At 33.6% G+C, this 17,628-nt stretch overlaps 3 protein-coding genes across 8 annotated transcripts; all 3 read right to left on the reverse strand.

Moving 5' to 3' along the window:
* Positions 1 to 38: 38 nt before the first annotated feature.
* LOC101220483 (mechanosensitive ion channel protein 1, mitochondrial) lies at positions 39 to 3,715 on the reverse strand. Of its 4 annotated transcripts, none has more exons than XM_004133808.3 (7): positions 3,555 to 3,715; positions 2,491 to 3,264; positions 2,104 to 2,381; positions 1,782 to 1,882; positions 1,540 to 1,647; positions 718 to 939; positions 39 to 601 (listed from the first exon to the last, which is right to left on the reverse strand). In XM_004133808.3, exons 2-7 carry the CDS (start codon positions 3,231 to 3,233, stop codon positions 488 to 490), a joined length of 1,566 nt encoding a protein of 521 aa, XP_004133856.1. In that variant the 5' UTR covers positions 3,234 to 3,264; positions 3,555 to 3,715; the 3' UTR covers positions 39 to 487. The 4 variants fall into 4 exon arrangements, with proteins under 4 accessions (XP_004133856.1, XP_031739320.1, XP_011650739.1 ...); XM_031883460.1 differs by having other exon boundaries at positions 2,491 to 3,297; positions 3,555 to 3,667; XM_011652437.2 differs by lacking the exon at positions 3,555 to 3,715 and adding an exon at positions 3,417 to 3,546.
* A 4,528-nt stretch (positions 3,716 to 8,243) lies between these two features.
* On the reverse strand, positions 8,244 to 12,394 carry LOC101210888 (DNA replication complex GINS protein SLD5). Of its 3 annotated transcripts, none has more exons than XM_004134274.3 (8): positions 12,246 to 12,394; positions 11,367 to 11,582; positions 10,823 to 10,945; positions 10,285 to 10,367; positions 10,088 to 10,197; positions 9,396 to 9,495; positions 9,173 to 9,292; positions 8,244 to 8,574 (listed from the first exon to the last, which is right to left on the reverse strand). In XM_004134274.3, the coding sequence occupies exons 2-7, from the start codon at positions 11,541 to 11,543 to the stop codon at positions 9,196 to 9,198; spliced, it is 690 nt and encodes a 229-aa protein (XP_004134322.2). In that variant the 5' UTR covers positions 11,544 to 11,582; positions 12,246 to 12,394; the 3' UTR covers positions 8,244 to 8,574; positions 9,173 to 9,195. The 3 variants fall into 3 exon arrangements, with proteins under 3 accessions (XP_004134322.2, XP_011650740.1, XP_031737760.1); XM_011652438.2 differs by having other exon boundaries at positions 9,161 to 9,292; XM_031881900.1 differs by lacking the exon at positions 12,246 to 12,394 and having other exon boundaries at positions 9,161 to 9,292; positions 10,823 to 10,961; positions 11,367 to 11,505.
* Positions 12,395 to 13,722: 1,328 nt separating this feature from the next.
* On the reverse strand, positions 13,723 to 17,066 carry LOC101220722 (calmodulin-binding receptor-like cytoplasmic kinase 2). The gene is made up of 6 exons (XM_004133809.3): positions 16,695 to 17,066; positions 15,898 to 16,127; positions 15,606 to 15,774; positions 15,436 to 15,525; positions 14,765 to 15,060; positions 13,723 to 14,410 (listed from the first exon to the last, which is right to left on the reverse strand). Exons 1-6 carry the CDS (start codon positions 16,996 to 16,998, stop codon positions 14,141 to 14,143), a joined length of 1,359 nt encoding a protein of 452 aa, XP_004133857.1. The 5' UTR covers positions 16,999 to 17,066; the 3' UTR covers positions 13,723 to 14,140.
* Positions 17,067 to 17,628: the final 562 nt, after the last annotated feature.

Consider the following 17,628-nt stretch of genomic DNA (forward strand, 5'->3'; position numbering starts at 1 on the left):
CCCTCTATTAGTTCCAACCATGGCGAAACCTGTAGCTATTTTCATATCAAAACAATTTTCCTTTCTCAAAAATAAGAAAATTATTCACAAAAATGTGAAGAAACTAAATCCATTGCATCATATAGGGAAATTTTAACAAACAAAAATAAAAATACTTGTGAGGCTTTACAGAAATGCCAGCAACCCATGCCGAGCAGCAAGTTCGAACATTCCAATCTGGCAATCTTGGCCTGTCGAACATATTCCAAGCTACCAAAAACAACACAGACAAAAGGATTGATTGAACAAAAATATGGTAGTTTTGTGAGGTGGTTGTTCCGAATTTTATGTCGATGGGATGAGTTGCTTTCTTCTAAACTGAATTCATCGCTCTCCCACTCACGTTGAGAAATGCTGCCAAACTGCTTGGATTGAAACGAAGTGGGAATAGCAGAAGATTGACCTCCATTTGTGTGAATATTTTTCTTTTGAAGTACGGTTAGCATCATTACTTGTTCGTCCAATCTGACATGGTGCTTCCTAAGGTTGCACCTTTCGCCTTAATGATTTGTACTGACTGAAGGAGAATATCTTGCTCTGTAGAGAACGATTCATCTTTACCCTACACAAGAACCATTCTGAAGTATGTAATTGTAAAATTTTTAAGGACAACATGTCCGAGGCTTAGCGTGCATAAGCCATAACAGGTAGGATGACCACAAAGAATATTAGACTTACCATTTTTCTAAGGTTACAACCTAATGTCAATTCTGCATATGTACTTTCAATTTGAGAGAGAAAACAATAAGGAGCCTCCTTGCCCAAGAACACCTTGGGGTGAGACGTAAGCATATTCTTAATATCATCTGTTATCTGAGAAACTGTACTAATATCATCAACTTGCAAAGGAACCCTCTTCACGATTGCACGCCACTGGGCCCTTGACTTATTTATAATTACCTACAAAAGTTACCATCTCATTTTAACGGAAACTGTAGAATAACCAAAATGTAAAAAAGTAAATCCAAGAATTAAACCACTGTCTTAATCCAAGAACTCCGTCACAGTATCCAACACAACTGAAATGGGTTGAAGCATATGGAGCCAAATGAGCAAATCCCTAGAGAGATTCATCCAAAAATATAAATATTGTGACACTACATAGCATATGAGAGTTGCTAAGAATCTCTGCAAAAATTTGAAAATCAAACATAGATGATAGAAATGGCAAGATAGTTTTCTAGAATAATCACCACTTGAGTAATGACTACGACCATTTCTAAGTCTACAAAGTTAATAGCTCAAATTTTCTTCTCAATGAGCTAGAAATGCAAATAATTTTTGGTACAAAAAGTTGGATATTGAAAGTGGATAAGTAACTTATTTTAGAAATTTATTTGAAAAATACAGAAGTTAGCAGAAGAAAAACTCTAAACGAAAGCAAATAGGCGGGTATGATTGGGGACCAGGTAAAAAGGTACAGGCATACAGTGATAATATAGGAATAAAAATAAAGGCCAAAAACAATAAATGTTGAAGGACAAAGAGATGATGGTTCACCTGGCTAGAAAACAGAGAATTTGGAACAACGACTGGAAATTTTTCAGCACTTAATAGCGATGTTGTCATGAGTCCCATTTCCACAACTTGACCTTCAATAGCACCAGCCTGCAAATCGAAATTTTCAATTCATTTGATTGCAAGTTAACAAGAAAAAACTTGCCTAGACAGTCTAGAGTTTCCATTGTTCTTTAAATCCCATACCCTTCCAGAAAATGCAGAGAGAAAAAGATTACACACACCTTAATTGTATCTCCAAGTGAGAAGGGTTGTGAAAACTGCATCGTTAAGCCACTCAAAATGTTCCCAAGTATATCCCTCGCAGCAAAAGCAGTGGCCACTCCTACATAGAGGAAAAAGGAGATGAAAGAACCAAGAACATGGTTGTTATCTTGAGCAGATCCCTATTCATCAATAATATATAAGTAACCACGTACAATGTCTATTTATCAAGAGAAATGTTGGCTAAAAAAAGCAGTTAGTGGAGACAATAGAAAGGACGGTGAACTAGGAATCAGTAAAATGGAAACATAATTGCAAAGTCATTTGGCACCAAGCTCTCACCTCCAATACCACCAACCGTCAACATAGATTGAACAGCCACACCAGATGCCTCGGCCAAAGCCATCAATCCAATAGCAAATAGGGCAACAGATGAAACTTTGTCAAGGGTAAGTAACCTGTCCCGATCAAGCCCTGCAAAAGTCTTGGTGGCCAAGGCTCGAGATAACACATTTGTTTTCCAGCGATAAATAAACCAGACAAGGGAAAGGATTACAGCCCCCCTGCATGCCTGTGAAACAAACTCCGGTGCTACTGCAGTTGGTGCAACTATCACGCCACTGCAAGTCAAAGTTTGAACAAATAATGTTAGGGAAGATAAAGTTAAAGTACATAGCCAAGAGACTGGCATATAATTAAGAGAAATATATTTAAGTTAGAGCCACTAACATTTGAGAAAATGCAAAAAAGGTAACAAGATATCGCAAAGGATCCTCGAGTGCACCCCAAAAACTTTTCTCATATGGAATTTCCTCACTAGGTAAGGATCCAGATATTATGGCAACAGGACTTCGCATTGAATACTTATGAAATCTCTTCAAAAGCCTAGGCATTACCAGCCAAGCCAAAAGAGTAGCACCCAAGGTCATACTCACAGGAACAATCACATTTTTTAGATACGGATGTGAATCGAGTAGTTTATCTACATGCGGAGATAATTCATCCGAAACTTCTTTAGCCTTCTGCCCCGTAAAAGATGCTGCATCAACAGCACTTTGCCAGACATCCTTAACCTTTTCAAGCAAGTCCCTTCCAACATCAGGGGGGTTACTGATATCCGGTTCAACACCCGAAGAAGCTGCTGGCACACCAGTATCTCCACTTATATCAGCTTTTCTACCAGAAGCTGACGAATAATTCCGATAATTTGACAAGTTCCCAAAACAAGTAAGAGGGATAGTGTTCCAGTATTTCATTGACGATGCAGGCAGAAATGTATCAATGCGATGTGTACCATAACTTGGGATATGTAAACCACGTACAGTGGCTCTTTTGAAACTGTGAGATTCATCTTTATAGTATCTTTTATTTAGAACAACATTCGGTCTAAGAACTCGGTCAAAGTATTCGGAAATCTTTGTGTAAGGCTTGAAAGATTGAAATGAGCACGCAGCAAACCTTCTGCATGCCATTGAAGCAAATCCGACTCACGTCCAGTAAACTCTGCAAGAACCAGACCAAACACAAGATTTATCACTGCGAGAAAGAACATTCAGCTAATGAAAATCCAGCAACATATTGATTACACATCAAATTCAAAGCGAAGATACATAGTAGAAACACAAGCAGCATAAATATTTGCTTCGATTACATACACAAACTCAAAACCGTAATCTGAAGCAAACAAGAACAAATCAAATGATACAAATCACATCCAAGCGATCACACGAATTCTTCTACGACGTAATTTTCAAACTAAAATTGAAGTTGCCAGAAACTTCAAAATCACTGACCTGAGATGGAGGAATCTGAATGAAGTGAAAATGAAGCTCCAAAAAGCTCCTCGGACTAGTTCCTACCTTGCGAGGAACGCAATGGCAGAGGTCTTGTCTCGAGAAGATTGGAAGGAACAGCTTGAGAATTGTGAGCAAGGCCGTAGAGGATACAACTTATTTTGGACCGTCAGATTTGCTCAATCCATTACTGTGATATGATCCATCCAACGGTGGACGAGACCTAAGTCCAGATGCCAATGGGTCGGTGTGTATCGCGTTCGAGTTGGGCTGACCCATACAAGTAAGGTCTCGGCCCATTGAACCACCAACCAAAAGTAAGATTCCTTAGAGTAATTAATAAATAAAATGGTAATATAATATTTTAAGGGTTATTTTCTAAAATGGTAAAATAAATTAAAATATTTTCAAGCTATAACCAAATTTTTGATTCTATATAATTCTATCATGACTATCTATGATAGAATTTGCTATATAGATCGTAAATATTTTGTAAAATTTACTCTTTTTTAAAATTCTTTGTATTTTAATATATTTTTATGTGATGGTAAAAACAATTATAAAAAATTAAATGATATTGTTTGAATGCACCCCAAATGATAATTTTTTTTATATATATCTTTACCTTCCATTTTTAAATTTTGCTTATTCTTATTTATTTCTTCTAGTATAAAGATGGAATTTTAGATTTAGAACGACTATATTTTTAGTTGTTAGAGATCCAAAATTTCACCTCGCGATTGTATTAAAAAAAGTCATAGAAAAAAATCAAGTTTATTTCGTTTTTTTACAACGGATGCAAATTAAAACCTATCTTATTTAAACTAGCTAAATTTCATATAATTTGTCAAAAATGAAAAAGTATACATTTTTTCCCCTTTAGAACAAAATCGAATCCAACTAGTTTCGTGAAGTCATGCACGATAGGGGTAGCCATTTGATCGCTGCTCATTCGCTATCCCAATTTGGGGTTGTGCCAGCTGAAGGGTGGTGAAGTGATGGCTCTTTTGGCTGGTTTTGGGGTTGATTAAAGAACTTAATTTGAGGAATGTTTGGGTGGAGTTGGATGTGGATTGGTTGTTAAGAAGTTCCATTCCATGTCTTTCACTTTCTCTCCTTTTGGCATAGCACGAGAGTGTTCATATCTTATTAAAAAGCTTAATATCATATGTCTTAGTCATGCTTCAAAATATTACAATAGAATGGTTCATAATCTACTTAATCATGCTCTTCTTGTTAATCATGATTTTTCTTATTGACTCTCCAATATTGTTGAGTAGGAAATGGCTGGATTTCGTAAGATAAGTGGGTTTAATTTTTGTTTTGCTTCCTTCGATAAAAAACATACAATAGTTATTATTTTTTATTGATGTTGAAAAAAACCACAATTTAAATCTATAATGTGATTTTGAAACAAAAAATGAAGAAAATGATGAAGCAGACAGGACATAGAGAAAGGGAAGCAGCCATATGGCGATGTCTACTGTTACTGTCCACGAAATAGCCAAAAAAGAGTTTGATAATAAGAAGGAATTCCATTTCTTCAACGTGAGAAAATTCCACCATATTGAATTAAATATACTTAATTACATATATATTCCACACAAATTTATTAATCTTATCTTCCTTAATCTACCTTATTTAATTGGGATTTAAAACATTTTAGTAATTAACATGAGAACCTGTCTTATCCCAATTATTGTTTTCTTTTAATTCCAAAAGTGCTTATTTTCAAACTCTCACGTCTCAAAATAGTAATAAAATGAATGAAATAAAATAATAAAAATAGTGAAATTTTCATTGAGAAAGAAATTTGGTTTTAATTTGGGAAAATAAAACTACCAAATTACCCTTTTAATTAAATAATATAATCATCATAATAAATAATGTATTCTCTCCATTTTTTTTTCTAAATAACCATTAATCAAATCTTAAATTTAAGAAAATTTACCTGACATCTTTACATTTAACTTAACTTCATGTTGTTTGGAAAAATGGTGAAAAGTAGTAAATTTGACAAAATATTTACGATAGTAAAATTTTAAATTCTATAAATAATAGATATTATTAGACATCGATATAGTTATTGATAGATAGTTATAGAAGTTATCAATTTTTATAGTTGATAGAATTAAAAGTTTTATAGTTTGTAACATTTTAATATATTTTATTTTAAAATGGTCAATTTCTAATCACATTTGCTGACAATATTTTAAGATTTTATAATTTTGTAATTAGCCTTCCAAATTTCATTTAATTTTTGAAAACATTGTAAAAGGTATATATATATATATATATAATTTAAGAAACATATAACTATAAAACCAAATGTTGAAAGTTAAAAAATTAATTAGATAGTTTTTAAATTAGAATGCTTTTATATTATGAAAATGAATTTGAGAAAATATGAAAATAATGCAAGTGGGCAAGTGGAAGGTATGAGTATTTAGAGAGTGGCTATAAATACCCTTCTATTGATTAAACGCGTCTCATTCCCTCGTTTGGGACCCTCCATCCGCGCCGCCGCCGCTTTACGGCGTCTCCACCGTCCACTTTCATCTCTTCCGGCCACCATTTCTATTCTTTACACTCATCATTCTCTCTCTATAATTACACAATTTTCTTCTCATCCATGAACCGCCGTATAATCCCCCTTCTCTTTGCCGTTCCACAAACAGAACCGGAACCGGAATCCTCTCTCTCACCCACCGCCATGGGCTATCCCATAGGCTACGCCGACATGTTTTTCCCCAACGCCTTTCTCCATCTCCTCTTCTTCCTTGGTTACATCCGAAGCCTCATTGTTTCGCTCTTTCAATTTCTAGGGCTTTCGGATTTTCTCGAATCCAACGTCGTTTGGCCCGAAAATCCGACCTCGATCTTCTACGATCGATCCGTACCCACAATCCTCATCGAGAAATTCGTCCCCGTCGTTAAGTTCACCGACATCGTCGCCGCCGTCGAGTTTCCACCGGAGTGTTGCGCCGTTTGTCTTTGTGAGTTTCAGGACGATGATGAGGTTAGGTTTTTGAAAAACTGTAAACACATTTTTCATAAAGAATGTTTGGATCGATGGATGATTCGCGATCAGAGAAGCTGTCCTCTATGTAGAACCCTAATCGTGCCGGAGGAGTCGATTCCGCCACTAATGGATTTTTCCGACTGCACCGAGTTTTCCGGCTACTATAGCTAAGTTTTTTACTTTTTTTTTTCTTAATTAAAAAGAAAAAAAAATGTTTCTTAATTATTTATCAACCAAAAAATTGTTAATGGTTGTGTAGATAAAATCATATTTTGTTACCCAAGAAAAGCCTAAGTAAAATAAAATGTGAATTTCCATATTAAAATGAAATTCCATTTACATTCAATCTTCTCCTAAGCATATTTTGTGTTATTCAAGGAGGAAGAAAAAATAATTGTGCTGCTAATCCAACTTTGTGGGATCATTAAGATAAAACAATTGGGTTTTAGTCTTAATTTAGTTTAATTATAATAATAAATAATTTTTTCCTTGTAATTTTAAACTTTTTGTCCACTAGTGATAGTACAGCTGGCTGTTTTTGATTCAAATCCCTCCACTTTGTGATAATTAAAAAAGAAAAAGAAAACAATGATGAAGGTAACAATAAAATAAAGAACTAAAAAGAAATTTTCCTAACCAGCACAAGTAGCAATAGCATAGATATTATTCAAAATTTTGACATGAATTGTTAGAGTTGTCATTGTATTAAAAAAATTTGTACGATACTTATGAATATAACTAAAATGAGTCAATTTGAATATACATGGTCATAACATCAATAATATATTTTCAAGTTGATTATATTCTTCTTATTGTTTTTTGCCTAACTAAAGAAATAATTCAAGTGACCTTGAGAGAATCGATATTGGATTTGGAAAACATTTGAAGGATGAATGATGCTTCCTCTTTCAATCTCCTATGTTTGTGGATCTTGTCTTTGGATTATTAATTAAGATTTTCTAATGTTGATATGATATGTATGACAACTAATATCCACTTTCCTTACTCTTTCATCGTACAACTTGCATTATGTTAAATCAACCAAAGCAATATAATATTACTCTCATACTCATCTTTTGTTTTTTTGTTTTTGTTATTTCTTTAGTCACACCTCATTTATCAAAGCAATCTTTAGTCAAAGAAATCTTTAGTGCCAAAATAAATAAGGATATTCGAACTCAAATTCACATACCTAATTCTAAATAATATAAACTTTGGACTACCAACTTTTATAAAGATTAATTTTTTTGTGTAAGTATAATAACAACATTTTAAAAAAAGATTACAAATATAGCAAAATCTTAAATTGGGATAAATTTGGCTATATTTACAAATATGATTATAGTACTTGTTTGCACACATAAATTTAAAATACAATAAATTACAAGTTTAGTTTCAAGATTTATGTCTTTTTAGACTTTTGAACTTTCAATTTTAAGTCTAGAACTTTCAAGATGTTTAATAGATCCTTTACTTTTAGTTGTGTGTCGTTCCTTTCATATCAATCTATTAGATATAAGTTTGAATTTTATGTCCAATAGAATCTAATCTAAGTAGATTTATAGGCACAGTTGAAAATTAATATATCTATTATACAAAGCTAAATACATAAAATTAATATATCTATTATACAAAGCTAAATACATAATTTTAAGCTCAATGACCTATTAGATATAAAACTAAAACTTCATAGACATGGATAGCTTTCAAATTTCAAGTATCAAACAGATACACCTAGCAAAGTTTATAGACTAAAATTGTAAATCAACATCTAAAAGTATCCATCATTTCTAATTGATGCGTAGCTGATTGCTATAAATTATACTGTTTGGTTTCACTGTAATGCCACATTCATCATTTAATATCATGAGTTTTCAGATTGAAATGGCTCACCAGCATTTGATAATGCCCTTCAATGCTCTACCATTCCTTTCATTTATGAGCCTCAACCAATGCTGAAATTAGCATCCAAGATACCAATGCAATAGTCTCCATCACCTTTAAAATGAAATCACAATAATAAAAGGAAAGAATACAAGAGGGAATTAGCAAAGGAGCTTTTTGATTTATTCTATGCAAGCTTTTAATTGTTTTAAAAAACTTTTTATATTGAACTGAATTTTTTTTTCAGGGGTACATATTATATGATATGGATAAATTTCACCATGTCTTATGTTAGGTTAAATACTGATAATCGCAAACAAATCTATATTAAAATAACTCAAATGCTTAATACTCTATTACCAGATTTTAGAGGTTTGAATCTCAATATGATCAAATCAAATTAAAATTTAAAATAAAAATATGTCAAAAGTCAAGTTGAAGGCAGATGTCATGGCTATTTTAGCAGTTGGTTGCACTAATGCTACACAGTTACTAGCAATCAGACATCCTGGTTAGCCTACTTTGAAAAACCATCTAGGAACGGGTTCAGACCTTGCAACTGCTGTTAAGATTATTCACTTCATGGAAAAGTCACCAACATTAATGCTATAAAACTACCAAAACAAACTTGAACAGTGCCTTTTATCACATACAAATTGACAAAGACAAGATGCAAGATAATAAAGATGGTGAGAGGTACCCATGTCGAAACCTGCTATGCGATAGAGATTTTGTTTACAGCAAATCAATTCTCCCGCTCTCTACAAGTGATTTTATGGGCCTGTAGCGAATAATGTGCAACACATTGGCCTCCATCTCAAAAGGCTCCTCTCTGTAGAATTTGGTATGTTGTAGGATATGGTCATATATGATAGCAAAAAGAAGGAAATTATAAAGGGAGTAAAATAATACAAAAGAGGACAACGAAAAGTTACATTCTACTAGATGCTCTCTCTTCCTCATCCTCAAGCTGTATGTGTTCAAGATATTCCTTACTTTTGCAGACCACAAACGTGTCCAATGGAGGTTCTGGAACTAAATCAGACAATACCAAAATCATTTAAACAAAACATGCATCAATAAAAATGAACTTTTGAAAGTGCGGGGAGAAAATAGTGTTTAAAAAGTAGTATTTAAAGTTTTTTAAAAAAAATTATCTCCTGGCAGTTTATAAAGGAACACAAAATCCATGCCATCTGGCCAGAAATCCTACTAGGATGCATGAAGTGAAAGAATATTGGCAGCAATATGAAAATAAAATTCTACATGGGAGTTGATCTGAACTATCCTAGAATACCACGTGAATGTATCCAACAAGTTATAATTTTGAGCACCTATGACAAACGCTCCACTGATAGAAAAACTGAAAGAAATCTATTTCTTTTTGGAACTTTTAATTTCTTAAAATATATTGCAATTCCATTATGGACTATTTAATCAACGCTCTGTAACAAGATTGATCCTTCTAAAGGAATTGCACGGTGTCAAAATACATTACCATCTGCATATTCAAATTGAGTTATACATAACATGAATGTGAACATTTAAGAAAAGAATGCGAGAGCATGTGATTGCAGTGCTTTATGGAAAAAAAAATCAAAGAAATTATTTTGAAGGTATTGAGTACCCATGTCATCCTCTTCACTTGTTATAGATTGCTTCAAAATGTCCTGATAATTATTTGGCAATTTTGATAGAACACTCTCATCAAAATGTTTTTTCATATCATGGCGACACCTGCACCATAACATGCCAGGAAAAAAAATTAATAAATAAAAACTACTGGACTATTAAAAAAATGAACAACATGATGATAGCATTCACCTATCAGTAAATGTTATCTCTTCTCTAGAAAGACGTCCGAAAAGTTCATCTGACTTCAAGATATAGAGCATGTACTTCTCAATCTGGGGGATGAAGATTGTTTTAAATTAAAAGAAGAGAAGTAATAGTATAGAATTGGAGAATTAAATTGATTTTATAGTTGGGTCATTGATGTATTAAGTTGGATGCTTCGGTGGAGAAGTGTGCTTCTAAGTAGTTTAATTTCTTTATTTCTGTCAAGCTTATTTGTGGCTTATGTATGGTTTAACGAGGCCTTGTGTGTATAAGCTGTGCTTTGTTGAATTTAATAAGACGCATTGAGGTATTATTCAAATTCATCTTCTCTCCTAACTTGGTCACATAAGTCATGATCTGTTTCCTATGTTTGTGTCATTGTGTGGAATATACACATTCATGATTTCAAATGCAATGAAATCATTATAACTAATACGAAATATAGAAAGGAGAAAAGGAAAAATGAGACACAAAAGCATAACTACTATCTGTGGAAAAAAATTAAACTATAGGTAAGTTGTACCTTCTGCAAGCGACTCCTAATATATGATCTCAACAAGAACTGTACCCTATCTAAATCCATTTGATAGAGTGATACAATGAGGGGATCGATGCCACTTCTTGAATATTCCTCTATAGTATCTTCCTGTGAATGGATGCAACTGGTATCAATATCAGTAATAGATAAATAAAGAAAATGGACCACACAATTGAAGAACTGTTACAATTCAAGAAAAATGTATTATATGTCTTTTTCGTTCATGACCAAGATGATCTGCATGCTCAAATTGTGCCATATGAACCAAAAGAGCGTTAATGGGACAAGTACAAAACCTCTATATAAAATTAAATAATAAATTTGAAGAATCGAATATAAAAACCAAAATTGCAATTTCAAAAACTACATTTATAAAAATGAAATCATGAATTACTAAAGTTCCAGAGATGATATTCAATTATTTGATAAATAATGCCATGAGGATTACAATAGGTGTGACATTGAAACTGTTTTTCTTTGCTAGGGAATTAAACATGCATTGAATATCTTAAGCAGAATTTTGGAATACCATTGCTTGGATCTGCTCTTTGATTCTCCCAACCAAAGATGCCTCATAGGGTAGAATCTCAGGAGCAGCCTTTTCATTACGCCAAGCCCTCTTTAGAGGCTCAACATCAGTCGTTGGTGTGAACGTCTCGAAATCATCTGTTTGTGATATCGATGCTCCTCCCAAATTTGATGCCATGTTCTCCAATTATTCTGCCGACTCTCAAAGACTGTTTTCCTATCAATACCATAACAAATTGAGATGAGAAGTTAATTGTGACTTAAGATGCCATACTTAAAATCAGTATTACGAATTTCACAAGATCTTGTTACCCCGTTTTTAAAAGGTCTTAATATCTATGAGTCTATGACCATGCAATGGCCGCTACATTTAAGAAAAAACAGAAGTAGTAAAGTGGGTCAAAGGCTTTTCAATGGGGATGACAACAAAAAAGGGATAAACTATTAAGAGCTCTCCTAACCCAATAAGCACGAATTAAATGCTTAGTAGCTGTAGAGTTAACTATTCTCATAGGCTTAAATAACAAAGGATTCAAGAAGTAATATCAAACAAAACATACAATCAAATACTCAAGCAACTCAAACATGAAAAATAAGCAATCTCACTCTAAGAAATTCTGACCGAAAAATGGATAAAACTAAGAAAACTAAAAGGATAATAAGAAATGGCAACATAGTCTCTAAAATTTGATCGAAAAAGAAAGGCCCTAATCCCTCAACTCCCTGACTCCTTCACACCCTACCCTTTACCCCCAACCTCAACCTTCGTAGCTCAAATATTAAAACCCTCCCAACACGAGAATAAACAAAACAGAGAATTCAGCAAAAACCAAGTTCTCAAAAAGAAAATTCCCGTATGAAAAATTGAAGGAACGCTTACAATTGTGTTTCGTCTTTGGGAGAGAATGGAAGAGCCAAAGGCAGCAGCGGAATGGCGCCAAAGGAACAACAAATATATGCTTCCGCAGGCTTTCAATTTTCTGTTTTACGTATTCGATCCTCCGACCCGATTCAGATCAATTGAGTCCAAATAGGGTCGGGTCAATTGGGACAAGTGATTAGTTCGAAACCGTAAATTAAGTGGGTCGGTTCGGGCAACTCGAAAATCAAACCGAACTCAATAATTATGCAAGTTTAACCCTTTAATTTAAAATGGCATTGGGATCGACGATTCCATTCGGTTCGATTTCCAAATCAGATAGAAAATTTTTAAAAATTTTGTATATGAACCGAACCACACTAATTGTGCGACTTAATCGAACCCAATGTAAGCGATTCGGATCGATTTAGAAATCAATTTTTTTTCTTAATTTTGTATTTGATCGAAATTTTTGTTTTTACTTGAAAAGTATAATAATTTTGGTATTACCAATTGAGTTTTAAAAAAGACTAATCCAATCAACTTTCAATATTCAACTCAATTTGTATCGTTTTTTCTTCGAAGTCCTAAATTTATTGTTTGAATCTAAGAAAATAAAAATCGATCTATAAAATACATTTAGAATTTACACGGCACAAATGAAACCTCCAACTTATTTAGATTCATCATAATTTCTCTAACAAGTCTAATAAGACTATACCCATTCAACCTCACACCAAATGAATAGATGTAAAAAAATTATATATATAATCTTAACTTATTTTTTAAGTTCCCTACCCATAAATAAACCAATCAATCATCCTCAATGAGAAATAAACTTTACACTTACTTTGCTTCTGTCTTCAATCAAAAATGACTCCTAATAATAGGTGTTGTTTTGTGATTATTTCATTTCAAATGTTTTTCTGTTAAGTAGTTCTGTTTTATCTCACAAATTAGGCATAATGGTTTTGGTATTTTTTAAAAAAATTTAATAATTGAAATACTGGTTTGTTTAATAACGGTTTCATTTTAGTTTTTTGTTTTAAAAATTTGTGTTTTTCTCACCTAAATTTTTAGTCAAATTGTAACGGAAAATAAGTTTTGAAAACTTGGGTTGATAATTTTGAAAAAAGTTGAGAGATGTGGATAATAAAACAAATAAGAAGTTATCAAGACAATCTTTACAAGCTTAGTTCTTAAATCTTAAAGGCAAACACCATTGTTCTAGTAAATTCGTCCTATCAAAATTTAAGTTGGTATGATGTGATAAACAATTTATTACAATCATCATTTTAGGAATTATTAATCATGTTTTATTATTGTTGTTTTTTGAGATATACATAGTCTACCTGATTGATAGATCGATTTTGAGTAATTTTGCATTATCTAACAACAAGAATAAAATTACAAGTATTTGATAATATTTTTTCGCACTAGACGAGCCACTCCAAATAGTTGCTTTAAATATTAAAAGAACACTTCCTTACTAATAATAAATAAGAATTCCAACTTGCTCTCACCTTCTCGATTTCATATTAAGTCGAAGAAACTGAACAAGAGATTGCCCAGAAGTTTGTACATTCCCTATTCAATTTATCTTATTCAGTCACAAAAGATGAGCAAAGTCAGAACAGCAACCAATCAATCATCCTTAAGACAACTAAATACATAAATTTACAAGCAAAAAGAAAGAATTAGTAGCCAAAATCAAGCTAGACAATGCAGCTAATACACAAGCCAAACAAATATAATCTCACCAAATGAACTTACGAAGAGGAACATACGTTTTGGGAATCTCCTTGCTTCCATGAATGATGATTCTAAGAGGGCTTTGTTCTTCATATTCATGATTATGTACCAAGAATTCAAGGTCTTTTTTCAGCTCAAAGCTTATCTACAATTTCTACTTGATTTCAGTTTAATTTTTCTCTTACCGAGGCACTCCTTTGTGAATTTGTAGAGAATGAACGGAAATCAGGAGCTGAGAGATCTCTGTGGTCCTTGCGTATTCTCCAGAGTATCTCGGCGCACCTTCTCATGCTAGGTCGACTATGCCTCCGAGGCGCCAAGCATTGTAAGGCCAATTCCAGAATCTTTTCCACTGCTAAATGATTTGCTTCTGTTTGCTCTAGATTTGGGTCCAATATTGCACTAGCCTCTCCTTCAGAAAACTTCTTCATGGCCTGCATTAATGTCAACCCAGAGCAATGTGTGAAGAACAAATGACACTGAGTTTCATGATTTTTACTCCGTAGTTTCACAATGGTACTATTGTTCAAAATGAATTTGTGTTCACATGGATTTAGTTTTAGATTCTACCTGAAAACTGTATATACCAATAGAGATATAACCTATTATACATCCCGTGGAATATCTGCATTCTTAACGGTTATAATATATTTTCATTATGGTATATGATATCATCAAGACTGAGTTTGTGTGCATAACTATATATTCTAATGAAGCAACTTATGTACCACATCCTTATGAAATATGATTTTATACTATAAGTGAAATGATGAGAGATAGAGGCTCACCCATTTTGGAGTGATCCGCTGCTCAAGTTCTCGCTTGGGTTCTATAGGGCGTCTGCCTGTGACTAATTCAACCAACAAAACACCAAATGAATAGATGTCACTTTTTTCGGTCAGTTGATAAGTTTTGAGATATTCTGGGTCCAAGTACCCTGCAGTTCCTTTGACTTGAGTGGATACATGGGTCGCATCACCGTCAGCTGCAAGTCTTGCAAAGCCAAAGTCCGCAACCTTGGCTCTATAATTCTCGGTCAATAGAATGTTAGAAGACTTTATGTCTCTGTGAATGATGGGACGGTCTACATACGGCAGAATGAGGTCAGGTCAACAAGAATCAGAGAAGATGTATGGTCTAATAAGATCAAGAACTATAGTGCAAAACACACATCTAATCACTCAATCCATTTTACAGTTTGAATGGTATTTTGAATAATTAAAAATATATTTCTGATAATTTTAAAAATGATAAAAGTAATTTAAATCATTTTAGAATCATTCCAAATACGCCACTAGTCGATTTTAACTAAAACACATAGATCTGAATCCTATAATTTGTAGTTCGATAACTGTTTTTCTAAAAATACCTAATCAGATAATAAAAGCATTTTTAACGTGAAAGTCATTCCAAACTCACCCTAAGTTTTATGAAGTTGAGCACCAAATCAGATCCATACCTGTATACATATGAAGATATGTTATTGCATGAGCCACATCAGTTGCAATGGCGAGCCTTGTAGCAAGGTCAAGAACAGTGCCATGGATGCCTGCCATCAAGTTTCATGATTCAGATAAGAGTAAACGGTGTGGTTTAAAGAGAGGATAAAGCTGAAACAAAGTAACTCACACTCTAAGTGCTCTCTGAGAGTCCCATTCGGCACATACTCCACAATGACGATTCTTTCGTCTTGATGTTCAAGATATCCATAGAACTTAACCAGATTTAAATGTTCTACTTGTGCAAGTGTTTGGATCTCGCTTTTAAACTCCAGGCCCAAGTTATTATCATATACACTCTGCAGAGGAAGAGATTCGAAATAAGTAATAAAATGGAATTCAAGTAAACAAAAATGGACAGAAATAGTGATTCAAAGCAATATGCCATAAATTGCTTAAATTGCTTAAGAATCAAATTTAACCTTCTTGGCACGTTTAATTGCCACGAGAACTCCATCAAGTTTCCCCTTGTAGACAGACCCGAAACCCCCTTGACCAATTTTTGATGATACGGAGAAGTTCTTCGTGGCCTTGCGGATTTCTTCTATGTTGATCCTTAAAGATCCAGGCTCTCTATCGTGGGATAGATTTGAACTGGAGCGGGGTTCTCGCCTAGATCCTTGATTTCTTCTGCCATTATGACTGGAAGCATCTGAATTACAGAGATATAGACACAATGCTCATTTCCCTCTTTGAAACCGAGAACAATTTGAATCAAGTGAGCCCACGAAGAAAAAACTAGTAATTGCAGTTTCTTGACTGGGTCAATTTCAGGGACTTTTCTAAATGATTTTAAGAATACAACTGTTCATATCTTGCTCTAGTTATCTAACAACAAAATGATAGAATTTAAAGCGCAAAAGACAAAACGTTTCAAATCTCTAATAACGCAAGATAAAGAAATCCACTATCTCAGACGATCTTCAGTTAGAAACAGATTAAACGATTCTTGGTGGAAATCTTTTTGCAATTAGCAGGAACAAAGATTTTCCAAATGGAAATAATGCAGAAAAAAAAAACAATTGGGATAAAATCTTCACCAAAATTTCAAACGAACACCCACGATCCAAAAAACAACAAAAAGTTAACCGCTCTGGAAAGACGCCACAGCAATACCTATTCATTCATATTCATTACTAGTTTCTCAAAAGTGAAAACAGAAGCAAAGACAGCACGATCCAAGTCATTCCCATTCCCTTCCCTTAAAATCAACTATTACCTGAAGAATTACGAAATTCACTACCAAAACCCAAACTCGGCGGCGTTTCCTTCTCCGGCGGTGTAAAGCAAGAAGTGAAAGCTCCAGCAACAGACCGAGCAGCGGCTTTCACAGGATTAAGTCGGGAGCGGGACTCCATACCGACGGACACATCAGGACTGGGTGAGTAGGGAAAGTAAACCGGTGTTCGACTACCACGGGAGCTAGAGTTCCGCCGTTCACTGACGGAGCTAGAATTCCGCCGCTCACCACTGGAGGTTGAATTCCGCCGTTCACCGCCGTGCCATGGACTTGGGCTCGTCATTGGCGCGGAGAGAGTAAAACCGATGAGACTTGACAGAAATGGCGGGACCTAATTAATGTTGATTGTTGAAAAAGTTTTAAAAGGAATGCAAGTTGATGACACTAACGTACGCTTTAAGAAAATTTCCGATTGGTTCCTCAATAACATGCTAATGTACGCCGTTGAAGTTACGCGTTTTAATGAATATGAAAAGTTAGACAGCGAATTCTCAAAAATATGAAATTTCACAAAATATTTTTAATAAAACTTTCAGATTAAATCAAAAATATAATTTTAGCCCTGAGATGAGATAAATAAAAAATTATCAAAAATATAATTTTAGCCACAAATGAAAACTAATTTTACTATAGTTTATAAATATTTATAAATATTTTAATTTATTTTACTGTTTTATAAATGTTGAAAGTTGAAAACTATGCTTTGCTATTATTGTTGTTATTTACAAAGAAAAAAAAGGAAATATGAAAAGTTATTTTTTAACAATGTTGAATATTTTTATTTGAAAATTATAATATGAAAATTTCTTCCTTTTGAAGATTTCACATATAAAAAAAGTCAAAAATAAACATTCCAAATTTTCTTTTAAAATCATACGACAACGTTGCAATCATCTAAATACAAAATCGGGAC

The sequence above is a fragment of the Cucumis sativus genome, chromosome 3 (genome assembly GCF_000004075.3).
Source record: "Cucumis sativus cultivar 9930 chromosome 3, Cucumber_9930_V3, whole genome shotgun sequence".
Classification (NCBI taxonomy): domain Eukaryota; kingdom Viridiplantae; phylum Streptophyta; class Magnoliopsida; order Cucurbitales; family Cucurbitaceae; genus Cucumis; species Cucumis sativus.

Bases quoted from the DNA above. Each gene is read 5' to 3' on its own strand.
- LOC101220483 (XM_004133808.3), bottom strand. From the start codon at position 3,233: ATGGCATGCAGAAGGTTTGCTGCGTGCTCATTTCAATCTTTCAAGCCT. The intron at 940-1,539 runs GTGAACCATCAT...TAACTTTTGTAG, and splicing joins ATTCTCTGTTTTCTAGCCAG to GTAATTATAAATAAGTCAAG. The intron at 602-717 runs GTAAGTCTAATA...GTTCTTGTGTAG, and splicing joins GTTGTAACCTTAGAAAAATG to GGTAAAGATGAATCGTTCTC.
- LOC101210888 (XM_004134274.3), bottom strand. From the start codon at position 11,543: ATGGCATCAAATTTGGGAGGAGCATCGATATCACAAACAGATGATTTC. The intron at 10,946-11,366 runs GTATTCCAAAAT...ATCCATTCACAG, and splicing joins AAGAGCAGATCCAAGCAATG to GAAGATACTATAGAGGAATA. The intron at 9,496-10,087 runs GTACTCAATACC...TGTCTGATTTAG, and splicing joins AAGTGAAGAGGATGACATGG to TTCCAGAACCTCCATTGGAC.
- LOC101220722 (XM_004133809.3), bottom strand. From the start codon at position 16,998: ATGACGAGCCCAAGTCCATGGCACGGCGGTGAACGGCGGAATTCAACC. The intron at 15,526-15,605 runs GTGAGTTACTTT...ACTTGATGGCAG, and splicing joins TCTCAGAGAGCACTTAGAGT to GCATCCATGGCACTGTTCTT. The intron at 15,061-15,435 runs GTATGGATCTGA...TGCCGTATGTAG, and splicing joins ATATCTTCATATGTATACAG to ACCGTCCCATCATTCACAGA.